This window comes from Tachyglossus aculeatus, chromosome X1 (assembly GCF_015852505.1).
Source record: "Tachyglossus aculeatus isolate mTacAcu1 chromosome X1, mTacAcu1.pri, whole genome shotgun sequence".
In the NCBI taxonomy this organism is placed as follows: Eukaryota; Metazoa; Chordata; class Mammalia; order Monotremata; family Tachyglossidae; genus Tachyglossus; species Tachyglossus aculeatus.
Window position 1 is genome coordinate 98,961,695 of NC_052101.1, and position 27,232 is coordinate 98,988,926.

A 27,232-nucleotide genomic window follows, 5' to 3' on the forward strand; every position below is an offset into this window, starting at 1 on the left:
TGTTTTAACCACAGCCTAAGCACTGAATGTTGTTCAGTGCCATAGAACTATGCATCTAAAGTTGGGATTTATTTTCTAAAATTTCTCAACAGTGTGAGTGACTCTAGAAACTGATGGAACTCCTAAAACCATAGTACTGAGTTTATTTTCTTCTCAGTAGGTATAACTAAGCAGGAAATGCTAAGGTATACCTCTAGACTGTAAGCTTGTTGTGGGCAGGGAATGTGTCTACCAACTCTATCAAATCGTTATAATGTACTCTCCCAAGTGCTTAGCATAGTGTTCTGCACACAGTAAATACTCAATAAATATGATTGATTGAAATCAACTAAATGTATTGATTTTCACAATGATTTATCTTTGGATATTGTTTTTAGGAAGTTTTGGAATTCTGGAATATTTACCATAGTGCTCTGAAATCAGGAGTGCTCTTTGGGTTGATACTGTTGCAATTTTAAGCACTAAAAAATCAAATCAAAGCCTCACCTTCAAGTCTGTTTTGATTCCCGGACTAGTAAGATGTTTGTTGATCAGGGAAGATAGGTAGACAAAGAAGGGAGGTGATGTTGCCTGGAGAAACATAGTCTGGTGATCATTCCTAGGATGAAGAACAGGGGATGCAACGTGTCGTACATCCACTTGTTCTACAGAACACCCTGGCTACACGCTCGGAAAATCCTGTATAAGGGAAAACCAGTGCTGTGTCACTGCGTCCAATGCCATGCACCTGAGCATATGCACATGAGCACAAACTGTTTCTTTCAACACCATGGCACACTGGATCTGTCCAGTGAAAGTTAAGTCTAAGAAGCAAAGAAGCCCGAGAAAACAGGCTGGTCTCCAAAAAGGCAGTACTTCAGGATCAGGAACGATCTATACTAGTGCCTGGGCAGGCGAGAAAAATAGAAATTACAAGATGGCTAGACCATAACTCCTGAGAAATCTGGAATGAAGAGTAAAGAAATAGCCCAATTGTGTAGTGACACAATAAGGAAAGAGAAAACTGAAAAGTTGATGTGACTAACATGAGGCATAAAGGGTAATAAAAAAAATCTGACAATTATATTGGGAAAAAGAGCAAAGAGGACAAACTGGGGAAATTCCTACTCTTTAATGTTTCCCCTTCCCTCACTCGCCTCCCACGTAAGAAAGGAAAGCTGATTTTATGACTGAAAAAGTCATTGTTAAATGTTCTTTTTCAATTCTGCATTTTCAAAAAAGATCAAAACAGTGAGGATGAACAGTTGAAAAGGCAACATAGACTAGGAAAAGAAGGGGTTAAAATGGGAGAAATTTAAACCAGTGGGGCTTGACCATTAGAAAAGGAAAAATAATGTAAAAAATATTGACTGATCATCTTTAAAATAAATGCTTGGTAAACTATTAGAATAAATTATGAAATCATCAATTTTCAATTACTTAGAAGAATTTCAAATACTAAGAAGCAACCAACAGTGCTATGTGGAAAGAAAGTCTTGTGAGAAATTTAATCTCTTCCAAGGAGAGAGTGAGAAGATATGCAGATAAGGGAGAAGTATAAAGTATACAGGCAGTCTGTAGATTTAAGCTCTAGACAATAAGCTTGTGGACAGGGAACGTGTCTCTCAACTCTATTATATTGTACTCTCTCATGTTCAGTCATGGGTTCAAATCCCGACTCCGCCACTTGTCAGCTGTGTGACTTTGGGCAAGTCACTAAACTTCTCTATGCCTCAGTTACCTCATCTGTAAAATGGGGATTAAGACTTTGAGCCCCATGTGGAACAACCTGATTACCTTGTATGCCCCCCAGCGCTTAGAACAGAATTTGGCACATAGTAAGCGCTTAACAAATGCCATCATTATAATTATTATTACAGTGCTCTGCACACAGTAGGTGCTCAGTACACACCATTGATTGATTGAAAACATAGTTTATTTCTGAAAAACCACATCTAATGCTACTTGGTTGTATATTGGAACCAGTTTTTTCAGAGGAACAATGCTACAAATGGGGGATTGTTTCCTGAAATGAGGGTGAATGCACTATATCAGAATTATGTGTTCAATCAATTATACATGAGCAATATGGCTATATTAATGTACTTATATTGATTCACAGAGGTCCTATGATAGGCTAACAGCGTGGCTTAATGGAAAGGGCATGGGCTTGGGAGTCAGAGGATGTGGGTTCTAATCCCGGCTCCACCACTTGTCTGCTGTGTGACCTTGGGCAAGCCACTTAACTTCTCTGTGCCTCATTTACTTTATCTGTTAAATGGAGATTAAGACTGTGAGCCCCACATGGGACAACCTCATTACCTTGTATCTATCCGAGTGCTTACAACAGTGCTTGGCATGTAGTAAATGCTTAATAAATACCATTGTTATTATTATTGTTATGTTCCATTGGAAGAAGAATGGATTTTTCTTCCCCAGTGACACCACCTTGTGATCAGGTAACCCTTCCCTCTTTCGTTCCATGTCCTCCCTTTCTCCCTGACCTACACACACTTCTGCTCTCTTTAAACATTTTTCCCCTTTCCCTCCAAGGTCATGGCTTTTAAAATTGTTTCCCCACTTGCTTCCCTTAACCTAATCCAATAAAAGAGGCCAGTGTTGTAAGGTTAAGATGGATGGGATGGAAGGCTGAAAGACTGTTTAAATTTAGAAATGTTGGAAGTTCTGCTGATCACAAACTCTAAACATCTTAAGGTGAGGTCTTTGTGCAGATGCAGTCTAGCAAGTAAGAATTTTGATTCTGTCCCATATGGCATCTGAAAAGCTGAGAAAATATAATTTTAGATATGACAGTTAGATGGGTGCACAGCTGGCTAGAGGGTTTCAATAAAAGGCCAGGAGTAGTAGGGCAGTAGTAGTAGTAGAAATAGTATTTATTAAGCCCTTACTATGTGCAGAGCACTGTGGTAAGCCCTGGGAGAGAACACACAGGTGGATATTAGACACATTCTCTGTACCTTGCAGGCTCACAATCTAAACATCAAGAGCAATCTAAGGGCAGTCATTAAGAACATTAGTTAAGGGTGCTCAAGCACTTAGTACAGTGCTCTGCACACAGTAAATGCTCAATAAATACCAGTGATTGATTGATTGAACCAGGGGAGATACACTGAGTGTTGATCCACAAGTATCGGCCTCTAGGAACAGTTCCCCAAATAGATCCAAGCATCTTACATAATATTCTGCACAGAATAGACACTTAATCAATGCTATTGATGATGGATGATGAGTAATCTATTCAATATCATTATTGATGTCTTGGCCAAAGGAATCTATATCACAGTCACAAATGATGCTCACAAGGAAGATGGAAGTAGAATTCAAAGACAGGCAAATTGAAAAAAAAAAACAAATAATCCTGGCCAAGCAAGATTAAATTCTATAGGGGCAAAAATCAACAAAATACTATATTAAGAGAGATAGATTGGTGAGGACATGGTCAACTGTAAAAGATCTGGGAGTCATGGTTGACCAGAAACCATTATTAAAAGCTGTTATAAGAAAGCAAATATGATACTGGGATATATCATCAGGGATACATCATGTTAGATTCTGGAAGTATACCCTCTCTTCCACTCTGTTCAAGTAAGTCCATCACTAAAGTCCTGGGTCTGGTTTGGGTCATCACACCTCAAAAAGGACAAAGAATATACAAGACTATAAGAAACCAGAAAGGGTGTAGAGAAGAGCAACACAAATATTTCAAAAAATTAGAGAATAGATTCTATGAGGAAAAGATAAAGGAAGCCCAAGAAGTGAAGGTGAAGGGGTTACTAGATAACCATTTTCAAATTTATTAACGTTTTCCAGGGGTGCAGATGTTGACCAGTTCCTCATGCCCCCTTAGGATCAAAAAAAAAAAAGAAATGGAATTCAGTTAGAGTAGGGGGGATTTAGGCTGGACCAAAAATAAAACTCCCTGGTGATTGGGATGATTAAAAAATGAAAGAACTACCAAAGGAGGTTGCAGAGTCCCATTCCTTGGGGTTATTGAATACAGAACCATCTGGTCTGGATACTTTAGTAGAAACAGGGGCTGGATCAGTCAATCTCTTCAAGTCCTCCAAGCTCCATGGTTCAGTGATTTGAGGAAAACACTCAACTATGCTCTGGCAACTCTGTTTCCGGAAGCCCTGGTATTTCACTTTCTACTCCCCGCTCACCCCTCTCTTTAGACCCCCCCTTTCACAAAAGTGGTTGAAGTCCAACACTGAGAGATCACATGTTTAAGGAGCACTTCTATCTCCTTCTACCTCATAGTCTTATGCTAAAATCAGGGAACAGGACCCAGAATAGGAAAATCTTCAGTAAGCTTTTGGGTTTGCCACTTTTCCCATCCATGCTTCGTTCTCTCTGTCTCATCACCTTATGTCTCTGAATCACAGTCTCTATCTTTCTATCTTTTCCTAGCTCTGTCCCTTTCTCATCTTTCTGAGTCTTAGTGCATACATATCTCCCTGTCTGTGACACTTCATTTCATCTGATGTCTCCTTGGGCTGAGTACCTAAAAAACCTACCTTTTTTTGTGAAAGGGAAAAATACGATGTTAAATGTCAAACAAGAGCTAAATAGGGTGAAGGCATAAGAGAGGGGTGATGAAAAGGGGACTTCATAAAGCCAGAAGACAGATTACTATTACCAGTAGGTGTGAGAAAAAAAATGAATGGAAGACTGAATTATTTATCCTTTCAGAAGCATCAGATCTTAGGGGTCATCTTAAATTCAGAGTTGTCTTGGTTGCAGAGCATTATAGTATATATTAAGACATGATGCAATGAGGACAATCGGAAGAAAAAGCAATGAGTTATTCAGCACATATGTGTTACTGAAAATTCCATACCACATCTGTGCCAAACTTTTAAATATGTACAGTGAATGTGTACTTCCATCAGATTACTGTTCATTTTCCATTTTTCTTGTGGTCCTCCTTGCATTCTCCTAGTCATCTTGAGCTAGGGGAGTATCATTGGTGACTATTCTTATGTCTGTTGGAATCAGATATTTAAAGTACTTCACAATGCTCAACCAATTCAAGACCAGGTAAAATTTGGAGTTGGAAGAGCAAAATAAATGATCTACAGTGGGTATTGCAATAATTTCACTGGGCAGCCAAAATTGCCTGGTTATTTTGATTTTTTGAAGATGTAGTAGAAAGCTAATCATCCAAATCTGAACTATCACATGACCAGTTTGTTTAAACTGAAGGTAGCCCAGAAAATCAGAGAGTAGTCTAGGCATTGGAATTAGACTTGCAATTGTTGATGCTCCATTCTATTTGGTTAGCTAAATTTTGGGTTATCTACATAAACCTTATTTCCAATTAGATTGGAGATCACCTTTCTATTGACTATCTAACCTAGGATACTCCCCAGTTGCAAAGTAGGCATGCTTGGATGCTGTATTAATTCTTTCAGGAATATATTCAATAATGCTTTTGATCCCTGAAAGAATAAATGCACCAAAGTTGACTACATTACAGCTGGAGAGTGGAGGAGATCCTGGGAGACTCTGACTCATTTCATATGAAATGAATTGTAAAATGCTAGTGAAAAGTAATAGAAAGAAAGTAATGTATTTTCACTATTTGCATTTTTAACAATTTTCTTTTTGCTCCCAGATACAATATGTTTGTAGTTAGGCACTGAATTCATTTAAACCATAAATATATGAGAAAAGTGGTCCATTCAGACTTCCTTCCAGTTTTCATTTGAATTGTTATTTTTTTTTATTTCAAAAGATGAGTGCTGCAGTATTGAAAGGTCTTCCTGATTCCTATATATGAAGGCTATAACTGTCTTTTGTACTTCTTCATGCAGTAATGCAAAACCATTTACAGCTTTGATGATGGCTGCAGGTCGGGGTTGGGAGAGAGGAGTTGAGCAAAATTAATGAATTAGAAGTTTGCTGTGGTTTTTATTTTCAGAGATTTTGGCTAATGAAGAATAGTATAACAGCAGCCCAAATAGCTGAACAGAGGAAAAAGACTGAACACCCACTGTTCTGAAAAATTGCAACTGGATTCCTACAGCTTCATTTCAGTTAAATTGGGAAATTCTGACTGCCTAGCCAGGAAGGGGGTGAGGATCTCAAATCCAACAGGTGTGTTTTGTCAATTGGAGGTTTCAGTACTGAGACCTGTTTTGCTCAGAGGAACACAAAGAAGAGGACAGGGGAAGGAGCTGGCCACTGTGATGAAGATTTTTTTTTATTTTGTATTTGATTTTTCCCCAATAGGCAGAGGCCAGAAAGGAAAGTGGTAACGATCAGAGTGATGGAAAGACTGATTCTTCTAAATAATTTTGAGCCAAGGGATTGTCATGTTATACAATTTCTAAAAAAAAAAAGCATTAAACATATCTTCTAGAGATTACTAATGGGGGAAAATAAAAGAAAATGCATTTAGAAGTACTTACTGTTTGGGTCTACATTTTCACAGAGCTCTGTTTTTGCTTCACCGTTGGGCCTGTCACTAGGTTTGTGTGAAAGCCGTGATGACATGGTGGCTGCCGTGACAACTGCCTTGAAGCTGCGCTTCCTTTTCTGGACATTCAGCTCAGGGTGGAAAATGATGATGTACACTTTCGGCATGTATAGCATCCCCAGCGCCACTGAAGCACTTAAGTTCATGGATATTGTAAGTGTGGTAGTTTGTATGTAGAGCTAGGAGACATAACACATGAGACACTATTACAAATAAAATGACCGCAGGCTGTGTGATAGCATTTAATAATCTATGTCAAGTACAATAACAAGACTGATGATGGGCTGAACTTGGAGACAACAGATCAACAACTGTTTGTGATAATGAGTGAGGAAGAGGAATAACTCTGCTACCCCTCAATGGGCCTTATTCATTTACTATATACTGAAAATGATTGAGAGTAATTAAATGTCATTGACTTCATGGTAATGTTTTGAGGTGGATATTTATTCCTCCTCACACATGGCAAAAATATGTTCTGTCAAATAATTAAATCTTGCTCAAGGGGTCACTAATGTATTCATTTTCTGCAACCCGAGTTGTTGCATATTTCAAATTTCTTCAATTTATGCAAGAATATTTTATGAGTGTCCAAAGATCACCAACTGATTAGCATACTATCAGCATTCTGTTAGCCTATGCACATGATCACAGAACATCCTACTAAAGTGAAATATGAATGAACCTGTGGAAGCTAAACCCTGCTTTAAAAAATATGTTTTACAAATCCTCACCCACTAGGGACAGTGAACTACAAATGCTATTTTTATATCTTTGTATTGCACCCTGACAAATTGCTTTATGCATTTCATACTGGTTTTGACATTCACTTTTGCAGTAGTCTGAACTGAGTCACTTAACCATTGTGCATCTCATTTGCCTTACCTGTCAAATGAGGTTGACAAAATGTGTCTGCCTTAAAGGCTTTTTCGAGGTTGCAAAAGCTCTATGCATATGGAGAGCACTTAGTATAGTTTCATGGTCATCTACTCTTTGCTATAGATTCCTCAGCAGTTATTATCTTGGTTTTTAATTAATCAAATGCTTTAATTCCCTGTACAAAAACCTGGGGTTCATAAAACCAAATATCAGTGTTCTTCTAAAATGTTTAAGTGGAGTATAAAAAGACCCTCATTGTGCCTGATTTTTTTAATGGTATTTGTTAAGAGTTACTATGTGCTAGGCACTGCACTAAGTGCTTGGGTAGATACAAGTTAATCAGGTTGCACGCAGTCCAAGTCCCACATGGGGCTTACAGTCTTAATCCCCATTTTACAGATGAGGGAACTGAGGCACAGAGAAGTGAAGCAACTTGCCCAAGGTCACCCAGCAAACAAGTGGCAGAGCTGGGGTTTCCAGGCCCGTGCTCTATCCACTAGGCTACGCTACTTCCCAGGAGGCTTGACAATTCATTCATTCATTCATTCGTATTTATTGAGCACTGTAGTAAGCAGTTGGGAGAGTACAATAGAGCTGGTAGACATGATGATGATGGTATTTGGTATTTGGTCTGGTATGATGGCAGACATGATCCCTGCCATCAAGGAACTTACAGTCTAATGGGTAAGACAGACATCACATTATAAAATACATTTGGGGAGCTAACAGACTGGAAGGATATAAGGAGATATGTACACAAGTGCCGTGTGTATGTGTTTGTGTGGGGGGTGGGGTAATAATAATAATAATGACAGCATTTGTTAAGCACTTACTATGTGCAAAGCACTGTTCTAAGTGCTGTGGAGGATACAAGGTGATCAGGTTGTCCCACGTGGGGCTTACAGTCTTAATCCCCATTTTCCAGATGAGGTAACTGAGGCAAAGAGAAGTGAAGTGACTTGCCCAAAGTCACACAGCTTACAAGTGGTGGAGCCAGGATTAGAACCCATTACCTCTGACTCCCAAGCCCGGGCTCTTTCCACTGAGCCTCACTGGGGATATATAACTAAGTGCATAAGGTGATACAGAAGGGAGGGAGAATGGGGTAGGGAGATGAGGGGTTAGTCAGGGTAGGCTTCCTGGAGCAGATAATAATAATAATGATAATAATGATGGTATTTGTTAAGCGCTTACTATGTGTAAAGCACTGTTCTAAGCGCTGAGCACTGTTCTAAGTGCTGAGCACTGTTCTAAGTGCTGAAATATGATTTTAATAGGCCTTTGAAGTTGGGCACATCGTTGGTCTTTGGGTATGAATCAATCAGTCAGTCGTATTTATTGAGCACTTACTGTGTGCAGAGCACTGTACTAGGAGCTTGAGAGAGTACAATGTAACAATATAATATACCCATTCCCTGCCCACAGCGAGCTTACAGTCTAGAGGATGAGCTTGGGGAAGGAAGTTCCAGGCAGGAGGGAGGATGGGAGCAAGGGGTTAATGGTGAGAGAGAAGAGATGGAGGCAAAGTGGGGAGGTTGGTATGAGTGGAGCGAAGTGTGTGGGCTGGGCTGTGGTGGGAGAGGAACGAGTATACGCAGGAGGGAAAGAGTTGATTAAGTGCTTTAAAGCCGATCACAAGGAGTTTCTGCTTGTTGCGGAGATGGATGGGCAACCATTGGAGGTTTTTCAGGAGTTGGAAGACGTGTGTTGTACTATTTTTTTAGAAAAAAACAATACGAGCAGCAGAGTGAAATATAGATTAAGGTCACATCTCCTCCAGGAGGCCTTCCCCAATTAAGGCGTCTTTTCCCTGACTCCCTTTTCTTTCTGCAACATCTACACACTTGGATTTGTACCCTTTGGGCATTTGGTATTCACCCCACTTTCAGCCCCACAGCATTTATGTATGCATCTATATTAATGTCCCCCTCTAGACTATAAGCTCACTGTGGGCAGTGTACATGTCTACCAACTCTATGTTGTCCTATCCCAAGCACTTAGTACAGTACTATGCACACAGTAAGCTCTCAGTAAATACCATTGTTCAATTGATTACTTGATTAACTGACTAGAGTGGGAGAGGCTGGAGGCAGAGAGGTCAGCGAAGTAGCAGTTTAGATGGAGAGAAAGCAGCTAATTCTAGAGAAGTTGTGAAGGTAGAATTTACAGAATTTAGTGACTGGCTGAATATGCGGATTTCCTGAGAGAGAGAATTCAAATTTAGCATGTCCTAAACCAACTCCTCATGTTCCAACCCAAACCCTAACCCAAACTTCCCTATTCTTGTAAACAACACCACCATTCTCCCTGTTTCACATGCCTGCTACCTTGGCATTATCTTGAACTCGTCTCTCTTATTCAACCCATATATTCAATCTGTCACCGATCCTGTCAGTTCTACCTTCACTGCTTTAGAATTTGTCCTTTCCTATCCATCCAAACTGCTATCTTGCTGATCCAAACACTTATCATATTAATGGAGAATCACATAAATAGGTGTAAATGGAGAATAGAAGTTTATCCAGCACTGAACTCCCTGTATGCATGGCTTCATGACATCAGTGATCCTTCCTTAAGACATTAAGCTTGTAGGGGGCAAGGGATTTGTGTCCACCAACTCTGTTGTACTGTATTCTCCCAAGCAGTTAGTATAGTGCTCTGCACACACTAAATGCTCAATAAATAACATTGATTGATTCCCCAGGTGCAAAATATTTTAAAACCATATATGGCAAGTGTGATGGTTTGAAGAAGTTCCATTCTCTCCTTTACATAGGAAGAGAATTGAGCTCAATGTGTGGCTAGCTTTAAAGTGCCTTCTTAAGCCCCTTTATCCAAGACACTGTTGAGAATCTAGTTCAATAATATTCTATAGAACACTTTAATTCATAATTCTCTGTTTTGGGAGCATTTTTAATAACTTTTTGAAACCCAAGATGTTTAAACACCTTTGTTTGACATTTTTAGTATGCCATCTTTTCTTAAACAGACTTAACTGAAAGGGAGGAATCTGTTCTCAAACCTGGCAGGCTTAGTTCCATTATAGTAACTCTTTTAACGTATCTATAAATATTTCATTTTTGTTTAGTTTATAAAATCTGCAAGCATAGTAGTAATTGTGCATTCAAAATTTAGGCAAACACACATAATTATGAAACCATAGATTAGTTGACTGCAGGGAAAAAAAGCTGAATAAAGATGGAAATTACTAGCAGTATGTGAAGAGTGACTCGTTTTCATATTTTATTTTCCCTAGAGTACTGTATTGACTTTTTCGGACCAGAGTTGAAATCTCTCCTTGCAGCTCCAGGGTTCACAAAGCCGTGCCCTACAATGTAATAATTAATAATTATTATGGTACTTGTTAAGTACTTACTTTGTGCCAAGCACTGTTCTAAGCACTGGGTAGATACAAGTCCCTGTTCCACATGGGGCTCATAGTTTTAATCCCCATTGTACAGACAAGGTAACAGAGGCACAAAGAAGGTTAGTAGCTTGTCCAAGGTCACACAGCAGACATGTGGCGGAGCTGGGATTAGAACCCAGGTCCTTTGTGCAGATGGAGGATAAACCTCCAGCCTTTCTGCATCCTTGCTGAAATCTGTTCATGCCTAATTCCGGGAGATAGTACTAGCATAAACTCTGCCTATACCAACTCACAGTGGTAAGCAATATATGGCAGAATCACCAAAAGTGTGTATCCAAAGCAAAGACCTCATTTCCAAATGACACACACCTTTGAAAATTAGGCTGGCCTAAAAGACAGCCAAATAGACATATGGTTAAATAGATATATAAATGGATAGTTAGATAATATAGATATACAGGGTAGATAGATGAATAGATGAGAGAACAACAGAGTGGGTGGGGGAAAGCGCATGTGAGAGAAAAAGAGAGAGAGAGAGAGAGATTTAGAAGCTTCAAATTTTGGTGTGTGTCTCATGACATTCATACAATGTTGAGCTACTATGGTCAACCATTCATCCAGTGTTCACCAGACACCTTCAGAACTGACCTCTGAATGCATTTTCTGTTACTGTTTCTCTCTTTCCATCTCAACCTCTCTCTGTCTCTCTCAGTCTAGCTTACTAGACTGTAAACTCCTTGAGGGGAGGGATCATGTTAACTCCTTGAGGGGAGGGATCATGTCTACCAGCTCTATTGTAATGTAGTCTCCCAAGTGCTGCATAGTAATAAGCACACATTAAATACCACAGATTGATTGATTAAGCATTCAACAAATTAAGCACTTAGAAAATTAAATGCTTAACAAATACTACCATTATTATTATTATAGAATGTCCATCTCTCTCTAAATATATCTCTCGAAGGATAGAGAACCGTTTAGCATTTCTACTTCTACTCTGAAAAATCCAAAAACAGTGCTAGTAAAACAGATTTTGCAACTTAATTTGCAGAATAGGATTCTTCAGCAACCTCATTCGCTCCCACAGCTTCAACTATCATCTCTATGCTGATGACACCCAAATCTACATCTCTGCCCCTGCTCTCTCCCCCTCCCTCCAGGCTCGCATCTCCTCCTGCCTTCGGGACATCTCCATCTGGATGTCTGCCCGCCACCTAAAACTCAACATGTCCAAGACTGAACTCCTTGTCTTCCCTCCCAAACCCTGCCCTCTCCCTGACTTTCCCATCACTGTTGACGGCACTACCATTCTTCCCGTCTCACAAGCCCACGCAACCTTGGTGTCATCCTCGACTCCGCTCTCTCATTCACCCCTCACATCCAAGCCATCACCAAAACCTGCTGGTCTCAGCTCCGCAACATTGCCAAGATCCTCCCTTTTCTCTCCATCCAAACCGCTACCCTGCTCATTCAAGCTCTCATCCTATCCTGTCTGGACTACTGCATCAGCCTTCTCTCTGATCTCCCATCCTCGTGTCTCTCCCCAGTTCAATCCATACTTCATGCTGCTGCCCAGATTGTCTTTGTCCAGAAATGCTCTGGGCATGTTACTCCCCTCCTCAAAAATCTCCAGTGGCTACCAATCAATCTGGGCATCAGGCAGAAACTCCTCACCCTTGGCTTCAAGGCTCTCCATCACCTCACCCCCTCCTACCTCACCTCCCTTCTCTCCTTCTACAGCCCAGCCAGGCACCCTCTGCTCCTCTGCCGCTAAACTCCTCACCGTGCCTCGTTCTCGCCTGTCCCGCCTTCGACCCCCGGCCCACGTCATCCCCCGGGCCTGGAATGCCCTCCCTCTGCCCATCTGCCAAGCTAGCTCTCTTCCTCCCTTCAAGGCCCTACTGAGAGCTCACCTCCTCCAGGAGGCCTTCCCAGACTGAGCCCCCTCCTTCCTCTCCCCCTCGCCCCCCTTCCATCCCCCCATCTTACCTCCTTCCCTTCCCCACAGCACCTGTATATATGTTTGAACATATTTATTACTCTATTTTACTTGTACATATCTATTCTATTTTGTTAATATGTTTTGTTTTGTTCTCTGTCTCCCCCTTCTAGACTGTGATCCCACTGTTGGGTAGGGACTGTCTCTATATGTTGCCAACTTGTACTTCCCAAGCGCTTAGTACAGTGCTCTGCACACAGTAAGTGCTCAATAAATATGATTGATTGATTAATAATTGGAATTTCTATATGTAGGAGGAATAGGCAAAATACACTCTCCACTCCCAAATATATGAAAAAACATTGAATGAAAACAATGAAAACAAAAGCTTTCTCACTGACTATCACATGTCCTTAGAATATATTTTTAAAGCTCTCTGAATAACTTTCAAGACTTCCAATTTAAAACCTTCTTACTGGTCTACAGTGCTCATTAAAAACACATGCACTGATGTGTGGAATTTTCAGACCACTGCTTCTAGGAACAATTCTCATATACTCCATTCACCTGTACCATCTCCCTATTTTAAAGAGGGATTTTCAAATTCAAGGATACTGTTAACATTAAAAACTTTGGGTTTGCTTCCTTTTTTATACTTCTACCTCAGCAATCCTATTTACAGAATTATCACTTTGAACATTTTGCTGGAGGTAGTTTTCATCTGATGCACATATACCCCCCATCTTACCTCCTTCCCTTCCCCACAGCACCTGTATATATGTATATATGTTTGTACATATTTATCACTCTAGTTATTCTACTTGTACATATCTATTCTATTTATTTTATTTTGTTAGTATGTTTGGTTTTGTTCTCTGTCTCCCCCTTTTAGACTGTTAGCCCACTGTTGGGTAGGGACTGTCTCTATATGTTGCCAACTTGTACTTCCCAAGCGCTTAGTACAGTTTTCTGCACACAGTAAGCCCTCAATAAATACGATTGATTGATTGATATATGCAATAATTCCTATTCTTTTTTTTCTGGTGCTTGTTCAGCTCTTTTAACAAGTACCATAAAAATATAGGCAACACTGAGACACTGGGTGAAACTAATAATAATAATTGTGATACTTGTTGAGCACTGACAATGTGCCAGGCACTGTACTAAGCACTGGGATAGATACAAGATGATCAGGATAGACACAGGCCCTGTACCATATGGGGCTCACATGGGAGGGAGAACAGGTATTCAATCCGCATTTTACAGATGAATGAACTGAGGAACAGAGAAGCTAAATGACTTGCCCCAGAAAAAAACAGCAAGCAAGTGGCAGAGGTAGGACTAGAATCCAGGGCCTCTGATTCACAGCCTAGTGTTTTTTCACTAGTTCACACTGCTTCTCATATTCATTATATTCATTAGATATAACACCTGCAGTACTGTTTATCATGCCATTGTAAAAATATATGCATCCCAGATTGTCCTATATATAACAGTAGTAGTATTAGTAAGCTCGTTGTGGGCAGGGAATGTGTCAGTTTATTGTTATATTGTACTCTCCCAAGTGCTTAGTATAGTGCTCTGCACACAGCAACAATTCCATAAATATGACTGAATGAATGAAAGAGTAGTAGTAATAGTAGTAGTAGTACTAGTAATAAAGGTATTTATTGAGCACCAAATGCAATGCACTATATTAAGGGTTTGGAAAACTATAAAAGAAGCATGAGACATGTTCCCTGCCCATGAGGTACATTCTAATGGGAAAGCTAGACATAAAAATACTTACAAATGTGGTAATCACAATCAAGAAATTGACTCTATGATCAATCATGCATACATACATAAATGGTAGGGGGAAGAAGAGCTAAAGGTGGCTAACAGGTTGATGTTACTTGAAGTTTTCATTCATTCATTCATTCAATCATATTTATTGAGTGCTTACTGTGTGCAGAGCACTGTACTTAGCACTGGGAAAGTACAATTTGGCAAAAGATAGAGACAATCCCTACCCAACAATGGGCTCACAGTCTAGAAGGGGGAGACAGGCAACAAAACAAAACAAGTAGACAGGCATCAATGGCATCAAAATCAATCAATCATATTTATTGAGTGCTTACTGTGTGCAGAGCACTGTACTAAGCGCTTGGGAAGTACAAGTTGGCAACATATAGAGACAGTCCCTACCCAACAGTGGGCTCACAGTCTAGAAGGGGGAGACAGAGAACAAAACCAAACATATTAACAAAATAAAATAGAATAGATATGTACAAGTAAAATAGAGTAATAAATATGTACAAACATATATACATATATACAGGTGCTGTGGGGAAGGAAGGAGGTAAGATGGGGGGGATGGAGAGGGGAACAAGGGGGAGAGGAAGGAGGGGGCTCAGTCTGGGAAGGCCTGATATCTATTTATCAGAATAGATAAATAGAATTGCTCTGCACACAGTAAGTGCTCAATAAATATGATCGAATGAATGAATGAATGAATTATAGATATATACACATAATAAAATTAATGGAATAATATAATAATGGTGGTATTTGTTAAGTGCTTACTATGTGCCAAGCACTGTTCTAAGCCTGGAGTAGATACAAGGTTATCAGGTTGTCCCCTGTGGGGCTCACAGTCTTAATCCCCATTTTACAGATGAGGTAACTGAGGCACAGAGAAGTTAAGTGACTTGCCCAAGGTCACACAGCTGTACAAATATACACAAGTGCTGTGGGGCAGGGAAGGGGGTATAGCAGAGGGAGGGAGTAGGGGTGATGGGATGGGATGAGGAGCAGAGGAAAAAGGGGGCTCAGTCTTGGAAGGCCTTCTGGAGGAGGTGAGCAATCAGTAGGGCTTTGAAAGGGGGGAAAGAGAGCTAGTTTGGCAGATGTGAGGAGGGAGGGCACTACAGGCCAGAGGTAGGATGTGGGCCAGGGGTCGATGGAGAGATAGGTGAGAATGAGGCACAGTGAGGAGGTTTTGGGAGCTAATCATGGAATACTAGGAGGAGGTTGGACTTTAGGAGGGCTTTGAAAATGGGGAGAGCTGTGGCCTGTCAGATTAGTCAGGGAAGGGAATTACAGTCTGGGGCAACAGTTTCAAGCAGGGTTGGAGGTGGGAGAATTGAGCATGAGGTACAGATAGAAGGTTGGCTTGGGTGAAACAAAGAGAGCAAACTGGACAGTAAAGAAGGCTAACATGTAAGATAGGAACAGTTAGTGGAGAGTCTCAAAACCAATCACGGTGAATTTTGCTGATAAGGAGGGAAATGGGAAGCCATTAGAGTTGTAGTGTTTCAGAAAATATATCATCCTCCCTCACAAGACTTTCCACTAATCAATAGAGTCATGAACCTATACTATAGTTGGATCTTGGATCAATTCCAGTGGCCCTGAACACAGCTTCATTTTACTACTTCAGGATCATAAAGGAGGAGCATGTGTTTTTTAAATATCTATCATTTGTTTGAAATCATTCTTCTATGATTCATTCTCAAGCTTGAAATTTCTTCTGAAAAATGACATTCATGGGTCATAGGTCATGGGTCATGGGTCATGGGTCACAGTCATGGGTTCTAATCCCAGCTCCGCCGCTTGTCAACTGTGTGATCTTGGGCAAGTCACTTAACTTGTCTGGGCCTCAGTTACCTTATCTGTAAAATGGGGATGAAGACTGTGAGCCCCACGTGGGACAACCTGATTACCTTGTACCTACTCCAGCGCTTAAAGTAGTGCTAGGCACATCGTAAGCACTTAACAAATACCAACATTATTATTCAAGAGCTAAATGGTAAGATGACTTGTCCTGGGACCCATTTGTTAAGCCAACCAATTATTATGGCCAGAGTCAAAGGAAAGCAGCTTGCCCTGGAACACATGCCTGGGAGGTAGGATCCCTGGGTTCTAAATCCAACTCCACCACTTCCCTGCTGTGTGACTTTGGGCAAGTTACTTCACTCCTCTGGGCCTCAGTTATCACATCTGTAAAATGGGGATTCCAAACCTATTCTCCCTCCAATTAAGACTGCGAACCCCATGTGGCACCTGATTTTCTTGTATCTACTCGAGCATTTAGTCCAGTACTTGGTACATAGGAAGAGCTTCACAAATACCATGATTATTATTAAGGAAGCAGATTGTGTGTTATTGTGTGGGAAATTGGGCTAGACTAAAGCAGCCAAACAGGAAAAAGTAGTACCAGTAGTAGTAGTACCTGTTTTTTATATTCTTATAATGGGTTCCAAGAGGGAATTTTCAGGCTTAAGAGGGGAAACGTTAGAGATGTTTGATGGGACATCCCTAAACAAAATGGCTGTCAAGGTGAGCCACCATTACATGGCTCCTCCAGCACCCTATTGTCACCACTGGAGACAGAACCCTGAGCTGGATGGACGATGGGTCTGGTCCAGTAATGACCTAGCTCATGGCCTTCTGTTCTAATTTTGTTGAAATATTTAACTTTCGCCAGTTAAGTGCACAATTCTGTTTTGGTGTTAAGTAGAGACTTAAAGAATGAGTCTATACATGGAAAGTACAATTTAGGACTGTGCACTCATGAGGTGAATAATTGGTGACCCAAAACTCAGTACCAGGAATTGGCTTTTTGTTACCTGAATAGCTTTACATAGGAAGTTCATCTTCAAACCTGATTCCACTGATAATAATAATAATGATGATGATGATAATAATAATAACGGTGGTATTTGTTAAGTGCTTATTATGTACCAGAAATTGTACTAAGTTTGGGGAGGGTACAAGCAAATTGGGTTGGACACAGTCCCTGTCCCACATGGGGCTCACAGTCTCAATCCCCATTAGACAGATGAGGTAACTGAGGCACAGAGAAGTTAAATGACTTGCCCAAGGTCACACAGCAGGCAAGTGGAGGAGCCAGAATTAGAACCCAGGTATTTCTGATTCCCAGGCCATGCTCTATCCACTAGGTCATGCTGCTTCTGAAAGCTTAACTGCTCAGTCCTTAAATAATTCCAACACATGCACCAGGAACCCTGCCATTAACATGTTGCTCTGACTGATGGGGAAGTCTTACAGGGTTTCCCCCTTCCACCCCTGTTCTCTAGCCTCCTGCTGCCCTGGGTAACTGGGTGCCTGCAAGTCCAGTGCCAGATGGAGGGTTGGTGAGAAAAGGGCAGGGTCGCAGCAATTTGTTATATTAACTATCTCTATCAGTAGTATTCATTGAGCATCCACTGTTTACAGAACACTGTACTGTTTCTTGGAAGAGAGCAATAGATTTAGGCGACATGATCCCTGCCCTTAAGGAGGTTATATTCATTATGGGGATTCCTGAGCCAGTCAGGAAGTAAGCACAGTAAGCAATATCATGGCCTTACTGATTTGCCTCCACACATCCCATCTGGATACCTGAAGGCAAACTATGCAGAATTTTGACCAAGGAAATACTGGTTATCACCCTCCTTTATCATCGAAGACAAAGCTGCAGCTACATTGGCTGTTAAGCTGCAAGAAGTAACAATATTTTTATGTCCCCAAACTATTTTCTGAATGCATTTTATCTGAATACTGATTTTTTGCCCCATGTTATCTAGACAATTTCCACAACTCTCTACTTTCCTTTTTATAGAGAGACACTGTATTTGCTGTCAACCAGGGGCTTGTATGCATAGACTATAAGCTCCTGCTGGGCAGAGAACATGTCTACTAACTCTTGTATTGTACTCTCCCAAGAGCTTACTACAGTGCTCTGCACACAGTAAGTTCTTAATAAAAACCATTGTTTGATAGATTGATAATATTCTCACTAGAATATAATTAGATCAATGACTTTACCCTGCCATCCAGTAAAATGTGTCAACTATTCCATTCAGAGCAGTGAAAAGCCCTTATTTCAGCCAGAAGTAAATTGGACATATATGTCACTCGAGCTAAATCCACCATGGGAAAGCATTTCAAAGGAAATAGTGGGTGTCTGCCACATTTTAGACCAAATTGGAAAGAGCTATAGAAAATGTAGTATAAAAAGAAATGTACAAAAAGACCAAATAGATGACTCAATGCTATATTTGCTCCATAAAGGAAATATTTAAAAAAATAGCTCATGTTGTCTTCATCACTAATTTCTGTGATTATATTATTAAGACTTCTAGCTATATTGCCTGACAAAGTTACTATATTTTTACAATGATTCGTAAATTTGACATCCTCCATTACCATCACCTGCAAATGAGATATCAGAGACCAGCCTATCATAGTCAGCACTTAGATTCTGGCTGCACAGCATCTACTCAAGGAAGACACTTGCAGGATATAAAGTGAAATGGGATTATGATAAAAATAGCAGATACAGTGTTTAATGGTCACCTTATATGTAATCAATCGTGTTATCTGTGTACAAATGGTAAACAAACTCTCTGTAATAGATTTTATACTTTGTTTCCTAATTTGAGGTCAGTAATGGTCTGATTTAAGAGTGATACTTAACTGTTCTTACTTTAAACAGAAAAAGGCCATTTCATTTGGGGGAGGGAAATTCACAAATTTAAACCAACTCCTACATAGATGGAGCCATATGGATGACCATAGTCTCCTCTAGCATCTTCCCTGATTCTCTGATTTAAGTAGGCCTAAGACATTCACCAGGCAGCTCGACTGTGCTCCCAGACAACATGGTCTATAAAGAATTGTGTTCTAGGGAGTGCAAAAGCTTGACTCTCCGATTCCAAGATGGCTCCAAGGTTTTTAGGGCAGTCTCAGAGCCTTAGAGCCAGGCTCTCTTAGAGCCTGATCCCAGATGCAGGTGTCTTGAGGAAATCCCAGGATGGCTCCCAATTTAGGGGCTCTGGGTGGGGTTGGGATGGTTGTTCATGACTACTAAAGGCCCTGGGAGAATTCTGGAGAAATATCTTAGCTTCCCACGGAGACAGTCCTTTATCTATGAATCATTCTGCCTGGTTTCCTCCAGGAGAGGCTCCAAGCAGGAAAGAGAAGGAGAGAGAGAAAGAGAGAGAGAGTGAATATATAGGACACATATGGTTGTCCTTTTTATTCGAAGAAGATGCTACAGGTGTTGAAGTTCATCTACAGTTTTCAGGATCAGGATCACCAAGGCTTGCCTGAACAACTGGCGGATCCATGGTACCCCAACACTTGGGCTGAGAGATTTTGACTGCCATGCTCCCTAGAAACATGGCCTTGACAGTAGCATGCCCTGAAACTGTTGCGCTAGTAGAAGGACCACTAAGGCAATGCAGAGCCCGACACCATCCCCATATATTCCTTTACACCTTTGGGAATTAGTGCTATGCACAGAGATTGTGAAGAGTCTATTTTGGAACATAGAAGGATTTTCATTATCATCGGTTTAGATTCAACATATAAGCTGAACACTCTAATGTTTATGTAGAACATTCTAATGGATATGAGTAATAATTATTACATTTATAAGCAATTAGTATGCGCTAAACAGTGGACTGGATATACAATCATCAGAGAGGACATAATATCTGTTCCACATAGGGCTGGCACTGTAAGAGGAAGGGACAAAAGGTATTTTATTTCCATTTTACTGATGAGGAAACTGAGGCACAGAGAAGTTAAGTGTTGCCCAAGGCCACACAGCAGGCAAGTGTCAGAGCCAGGATTAGAACCTGGGTTTCCAGATTCCAAGGTCTGTGAGCCCACTGTTGGGTAGGGACCATCTCTATATGTTGCCAACTTGTACTTCCCAAGCGCTTCGTACAGTGCTCTGCACACAGTAAGTGCTCAATAAATACGATTGATTGATTGATTGATTTCCACTAGGCCACAAAATGCTTAGGGGATATTCAGAAGAAATATAAGATGCATTCCCTGCCCTCAAATAGTTTGCAGTCTAACTAGGGAGACTTGACTGAGGAAATTTTCCCCTCCCTCCCTGCATATACAAACATCAAGCTCCACAGATTTTATATGACCCCAATTTTCTTCTTTATAGGGAGGAGAACGGTATCCTTTTGCAGAAAACCCCTGTTATTCACAGAGCTGGTACAGTGCTCTGCACACAGTAAGTGCTCAACAAATACGATGTCTCACCTCCATAACATCGCCAAGATCCGCCCTTTCTTCTCCATCCAAACCGCTACCCTACTCGTTCAATATCTCATCCTACTCCGACTGGATTACTGCATCAGCCTCCTCTCTGATCTCCCATCCTCCTGTCTCTCCCCACTTCAATCCATACTTCACGCCGCTGCCCGGATCGTCTTTGTCCAGAAAGGCTCTGGGCATGTTACTCCCCTCCTCAAAAATCTCCAGTGGCTACCAATCAACCTACGCATCAGGCAGAAACTCCACACTTGGCTTCAAGGCTCTCTATCACCTCGCCCCCTTCTACCTCACCTCCCTTCTCTCCTTCTCCAGCCCACCCCACACCCTCCGCTCCTCTGCCACTAATCTCTTCACCGTGCCTCGTTCTCACCTGTTCCGCCGTCGACCCCCGGCCCACGTCCTCCGCCTTGCCTGGAATGCCCTCCCTCCGCACATCCGCCAAGCTAGCTCTCTTCCTCCCTTCAAGGCCCTACTGAGAGCTCACCTTCTCCAGGAGGCCTTCCCAGACTGAGCCCCCTCCTTCCTCTCCCCCTCCTCCCCCTCCCCCCACCTTACCTCCTTCCCCTCCTCACAGCACCTGTATATATGTATATATGTTTGTACATATTTATTATTCTATTTCATTTTACTTGTACATATTTATTCTATTTTACTTTGTTAATATGTTTTGTTTTGTTGCCTGTCTCCCCATTCTAGACTGTGAACCCGCTGTTGGGTAGGAACCTTCTCTATATGTTGCCAACTTGTACTTCCCAAGCGCTTAGTACAGTGCTCTGCACACAGTAAGCGCTCAGTAAATACGAAATAAGAAAGAAGGGGGGGGGGCGGGGAAGAAAGACGGGACGGCGGAGCCCTGACCCCGGAGGCGGGGGTGAGAGGGGGAAGGCGCCCTTGGCTCCAGGATGCGGCGAGAGCTGCTGCCGGGGGACTGTAACCCCCGTGGAGGGCACCTGCCCGAGAACCCGGCCTTCCCAGCCATCCAAGAGCCGGTGGTGGTGCACCACCTGGACGGAGGAAAGGCGCCCGGCGATGGCCGGGGCTGTCTGGGGGGCGGTCTTCCACCCGTGACCCTCCTGGAGAACCCCGCGCCGACTTCACCCATGACCCAAACTACTGCAAAAACTTTACAAGTGCTTGCCTTTCTAGACATACCTTTCTCCTCCTCATTACCATCCACATCAATCATTCAATGAGTGCTTACTGTGTGCAGAGCACTGTACTAAGTACTTAGGGGAGTACAATACAGCGGAGTTGGTAGACACGTTCTCTGTACACACCACTGGTGTCTGAGCTACAAGCTCACCCTGAATGGCAATGCATCAGAAAAAGCTGCACTACTGTATGCTCTTGGATGAAGTGTTTATAAGTGCCCATGGCTCATGGCTGTAATGGGTCTGGAGTCGGGCAAGGTAGGGCCGATGGAGTCGAGACCCTGTGGGCTGCTTCGCACGGGGCTGATGGCGAGGTTTCCTTCCGCTGTTTGTTGCCAAGGCCCCTGGATCCCCGGGACCCTCCGCCCTTGCTCTCTTCCCGGGAGCGCTGCTGCCGTGGTGGCGCCCACGTTACCCGATGGACAGTGTAGTCCCTGTCCACGTGGCCTGGGGGGAAACCACAGCAACTTCTCCATGGATCCGCAGTCATGATGATGGCAATGGAGAAAAGGAAGACTTTCCTGTGCTGGTTCAACACAATTATGAAGACACCACATGAACTATCAAGATTACAAGTAAAGCAAAGATGAAAAATGAAGAGCAGATGACACAGAACTGGGAGTCAGGAAGTCTCATGTCCTCCCCCTGGCCTGGAATGCCCTCCCTCCGCACATTTTTTTAACATGTTTTGTTTTGTTGTCTGTCTCCCCCTTCTAGACTGTGAGCCCGCTGTTGGGTAGGGACTGTCTATATGTTGCCAACTTGTACTTCCCAAGCGCTTAGTACAGTGCTCTGCACACAGTAAGTGCTCAATAAATACGATTGAATGAATGAATGCAAGGGATTCTCTCCCAGAGACACTCCCACTATGGATGCAGTCTATCCGTTTACGAGTTTTATCTTTAGACCGAAGGACAGCTCTACATCAGTATTTACTGAGTGCTTACCGTACACAGAGCACCATGCTAGACATGCAATAAAAGTAAAAGAGAGGGCCCCTGCCCTCAAGATACCCTAAAGATAGAGATAGCCAGTGAACAGTGATAGATGGAACAGTGATAGAAGGGATCAAATCCAATTAGAAAGCATAGAAATTCTGATGCAGGGTGTAAATTACTGAAGAGATGGTTAAGCAAGCAGAAAATTTAAGGGATAAGAAGAGATGGTCCATATGGGTGTGGTTACGAGCCAACCTGGAAAAAAAAAATTTTTAGCTACATTTTCAAGTGCCCCAAAGTGAATCAATCAATAGTATTTATTGAGTGCCTACTGTATGCAGAGCACTATATACTAAATCCTTGATAAAGTATAATGGAGGCAAAGACACAGGCCCCACCCTCAAGGAGCTTGCAACCTCATGGGAGAGTATTCAGCTGATGATGGTGGTCTTGGAAAAATATCTAAATTTTGAAGTTAACTGCTGAAAATAAAACAAACAACAAAAAGCAAGAACCAAAAACTGTGAAGAATGCTGGACAGACTTGCTTGACAAAACAAATGTATTTAACTTTTGACATATGAAAGTGTACAAGTTGCTCCTTTCTTTATGAGGTAGCTTTAGAGAGAGAGAGAGAGAGAGAGAGAAAGAGAGAGAGAGAGAGAGAGAGAGAGAGAGAGAGAGAGAGAGAGAGAGAGTGTTTCCGTGTTTCCTTCCTTGTTGTAGGCCTGAAAACCAGAAATTCAAATAAGCACAGACCCACAGGCTCAGAACCTGAATAAATTAGGTTGGGCATAAAATAAATCAGGCTTTGGGCAAGTTACAATCCTTTCACTGACATGAGTGAACAATCTCCTAACTTAAACCTCTGGGCCTTTCAAGCACTATTTCCTGGAATACTCGGCTTTCCCCCTTCTATGAATAGTCACATTTCATCTGAAAATGCATTCTGCTTAAGCAGAATGGAACTTTAACTTGTAAAAACTCTGGTCACTCAGTCAGTTTCCTTTTGCTCTGAATTCCTTCAGCAATCCTAAAGCTCTCCTCCAACAGAGGCAGGATTGGATGTTATGGGTGTAGTGTATATTTGAGAATGGAAAGTAGCTTATTTTGGTTTTGAATAGGGAAAATGTTCATAATTCAACAAGTCATGGTTAATAATTCCTTCACATAGCTTTCATCAGAGTGGGTCTTTCAGAGTGAAGGATAGAAATGGAAGTGAGCAGCATGGCCTAGTGGAAAAAGCCTGGACCTGGGAGTCAGAGGTCCTGAGTTCTAATCCCTGCTCTATGATTTGTCTGCTATGTGATCTTGGACAAGTCACTTAACTTCTCTGTGCCTCAGTTACCTCATCTGTAAAATGGGAATTAAGACTGTGAGCCCTATGTAGGACAGGGGCGGTGGTCCAACCTGATTATCTTGTTTCTATCCCAGCACTTAATACACTGCATGGCATATAGTAAGCGCTTAAAAAATACCATAAAAAGGTTTGCCAGAAAAGATACCTTTTCTTATGATGAAGCCATATCTGTGAGCCAGGTCCAGATTTTCCCATTCCATATTGTTCTGGCTTCTGGGAACTTCTGCATATGTTGCAACCCTGAGGTCATCATTGACTCCTCTCCGATTTCACCTCCCATATCCAGCTGCTTTTTAATTTCTGTTGGTTCTTCCTCAATAGCATTTTGAGATGATTCACAGCACTTTGCTGATTGTGAGAAGTCATTCATAAGCACGTGTAGAGGGGGAGAGGAATCTGGGAAGAGGAAGCCATAGTAGTGGCCACACCTCTCAAGTGGGCAGGGGCCAAAGCTCCCTCCTTTAGATGACCCCAACCTCCAGGAATACACTCCTACCACACACTTTCCTCTGTTAAGGCCATCCACCCCAGTGGGGCTGAAGCAGTAGTGCCTGTGGGCAGGAAATGTGTCGTATAGTTATATTGAAGCAGTGTGCCTAGTGGATAGAGCATGGGCCTGGGAGTTGGACGGACCTGGGTTCTAATCCCAGCTCTGCCACTTGTCTGCTGTGTGACCTTGGGAAAGTCACTTAACTTCTCTATGCCTCAGTTGCCTCATCTGTAAAATGGGGATTTTTAAGACTGTAAGCCCCATGTGGGACTGGGGCTATGTCCAATCTGATTAACTTGTATCTACCCCAGTGCTTAGAACACTGCTTGGCATATAGGAAGCGCTTAACAAGTACGATCATTATTATTACTCCCCCAAGGATTTAGTACAGTGATCTGCACACAGTAAGTACTCCATAAATGCGATTGACTAACAAACTAACAGACTGAGCCACTGCCACTGCTGTTACCTATCCTGCATGGGTGCTAAACACACTCTCCCTGAGTATCCCAGCATTTTATCAACTGTAAATACTTAAATTTCCTGCAGACTAGGGTGTGAATGTGAATTAATTTATCAACTCAAATGCTAGGGAATTATCTTCTAGATAATCTAGCACCTCAGCTTGACAGGTAATGTCCCAATATTTTAATGTAACACCCCAAAGTCCCAATTATTTCATTTTTCTAAGACCTCTCTCTACTTGACCTCTTTTTTGGTGCTATAATTCTCAAATCGTATCCTTGACACAGACAGGAATCTTCACTTTTAAATGGCAGCATCGTGTGGCTTAATCAAACATAAATGAATACTGATGCTTAGCGATACAAGAATTTATGCCTTTCTTGTCACACAACCCATAAATTCCTAACAGCTTTCCTTCTGATAAAAATACCCACTTGGAGTTTATTATTTTGTAGTTCCTACCAAAAGCTGTTTAAAGCACATCAGTACAAACTGACTTCACCAAAAAGAAATCACAAGTATAGGATAAAAACTTACATCAAAACACATGCCTTTTGATTAAAAGATTTACTTGACTGACCTGATTAATTTGTATCTACCCCAGCCTTTAGAACAGTGCTAGATACAGAGTAAGCATTTAAAAAGTTCCATAAATAAATGATGTGGTAATGTTAGGTTCCACATAGCTTCTATATATATCAGGACATTACATTTTCATTAACCTGACTGGTTATAACCACAAATTGTTATGGTACTGAGGCCATTCTAATTGGCTTCCAGAATTTACATTGTCCTTATCCACATATCCTTCAGCTGCTCTACTAGGAAAAGCTCAGCATCTGCTGCGGCAGATCTGCTCAGCATTACCCCACATGGAAATCAAAGGAAAATCAACCAGAAAAAGAGGCAGAGTCAAATTTGTTTTTCATTAAAACCTCATCTCTTGTTCATCAGCAGTACAGTCAGTTTTCCTTTCTGCAAGCTCCTTTGAGGCAGAAAAGGTATCTACCAACTCTGTTGCACTGTATTTTCCCAAACACTTAGTTCAGTGCTCTGCGCACAGTAGGCACTCAATAAATACCACTGATTGATTCATTATAAGGGTTGCATTATTTAAGAACCCTGCATTGAAGAACACACACAGTAGTTGTTACGCCACACTATATGTTATGCCCATGTGCGCAGTCATTTCCTCTGACACCGTCATCACACTACCTGGGGGAATCTCATCTGCTTCAGCTCCCAACCCACTCTATGCAGATGACTCCCAAGTCTACTTCCCTAGCCCTGACTTCTCATCTAGCCTACAACCCCACATATCCTCTTGCCTCCAATAGATGCTACCTGTTGTTGCATCAATCAATGTCATTTATTGAGTGCTTACTATGTGCAGGAAACAGAAAACTGTAGTAAGTGCTTGGGCGTGTATGATACAACAGAGCTGGTAGACACGGTCCCTTGTCCATGGAATCATTTTCTTGAAGAATCATGGAATCATTGCTTCCTGCAACCCTCCATAGCAAGCAAAGTCTCTTTACAATTGGTGTTAAGGCTCTCCACCAACTCACTCCTACGTAGCTGCACTTTTTCACCTGCTATTCCCCGACGTGCTGCATTCACGTTGCATTTGTACTTTGTACTTCCCAAGCGCTTAGTACAGTGCTCTGCACATAGTAAGCGCTCAATAAATACGATTGATGATGATGATGATTCCTCCCAAGCTAATTTTGTAGTTGTACCTGGCTTTCAATTCTCCCACCTTATTCCCCTCACTTGCACTGTTCCCCCGGCCTGGAACTTCCTTCCCAGATCCAACAGACAAAATCCCACCTCCTCCTAAAACCTTCCCTGATTACAGCATCTCATCAGCCATTTCTAGCACTTAGGTACCTATCCTTACCCATCATCAGCACTTACGTATATGTTCATTCAATTGTACATTCATTTGTTTTGATTGCTCAATTGGTAAATTTGTTTATGTCGGCCTGTTTATGTCCTTTGTGGGCAAAGGAATATTCTCACTTCTCTATTTTGAACTTCCTGAGTATCTAGTATCATTGTGCTACTTCTACTACTACTACACAGTCTCTCCCCAC

The 27,232-nt window shown here is 41.7% G+C and overlaps 1 protein-coding gene across 3 annotated transcripts in view; it reads right to left on the minus strand.

The window, feature by feature from the left end:
- The window catches only part of GRM7 (glutamate metabotropic receptor 7), an 808,167-nt gene that overhangs the window by 77,331 nt on the left and 703,604 nt on the right, over window positions 1–27,232 (minus strand). For all 3 annotated transcript variants that reach the window (XM_038740578.1, XM_038740577.1, XM_038740576.1), the window contains one exon: window positions 6,414–6,660. In XM_038740578.1, coding sequence (XP_038596506.1) covers window positions 6,414–6,660 — 247 coding nt within the window. The remainder of the gene's footprint in view (window positions 1–6,413; window positions 6,661–27,232) is intronic.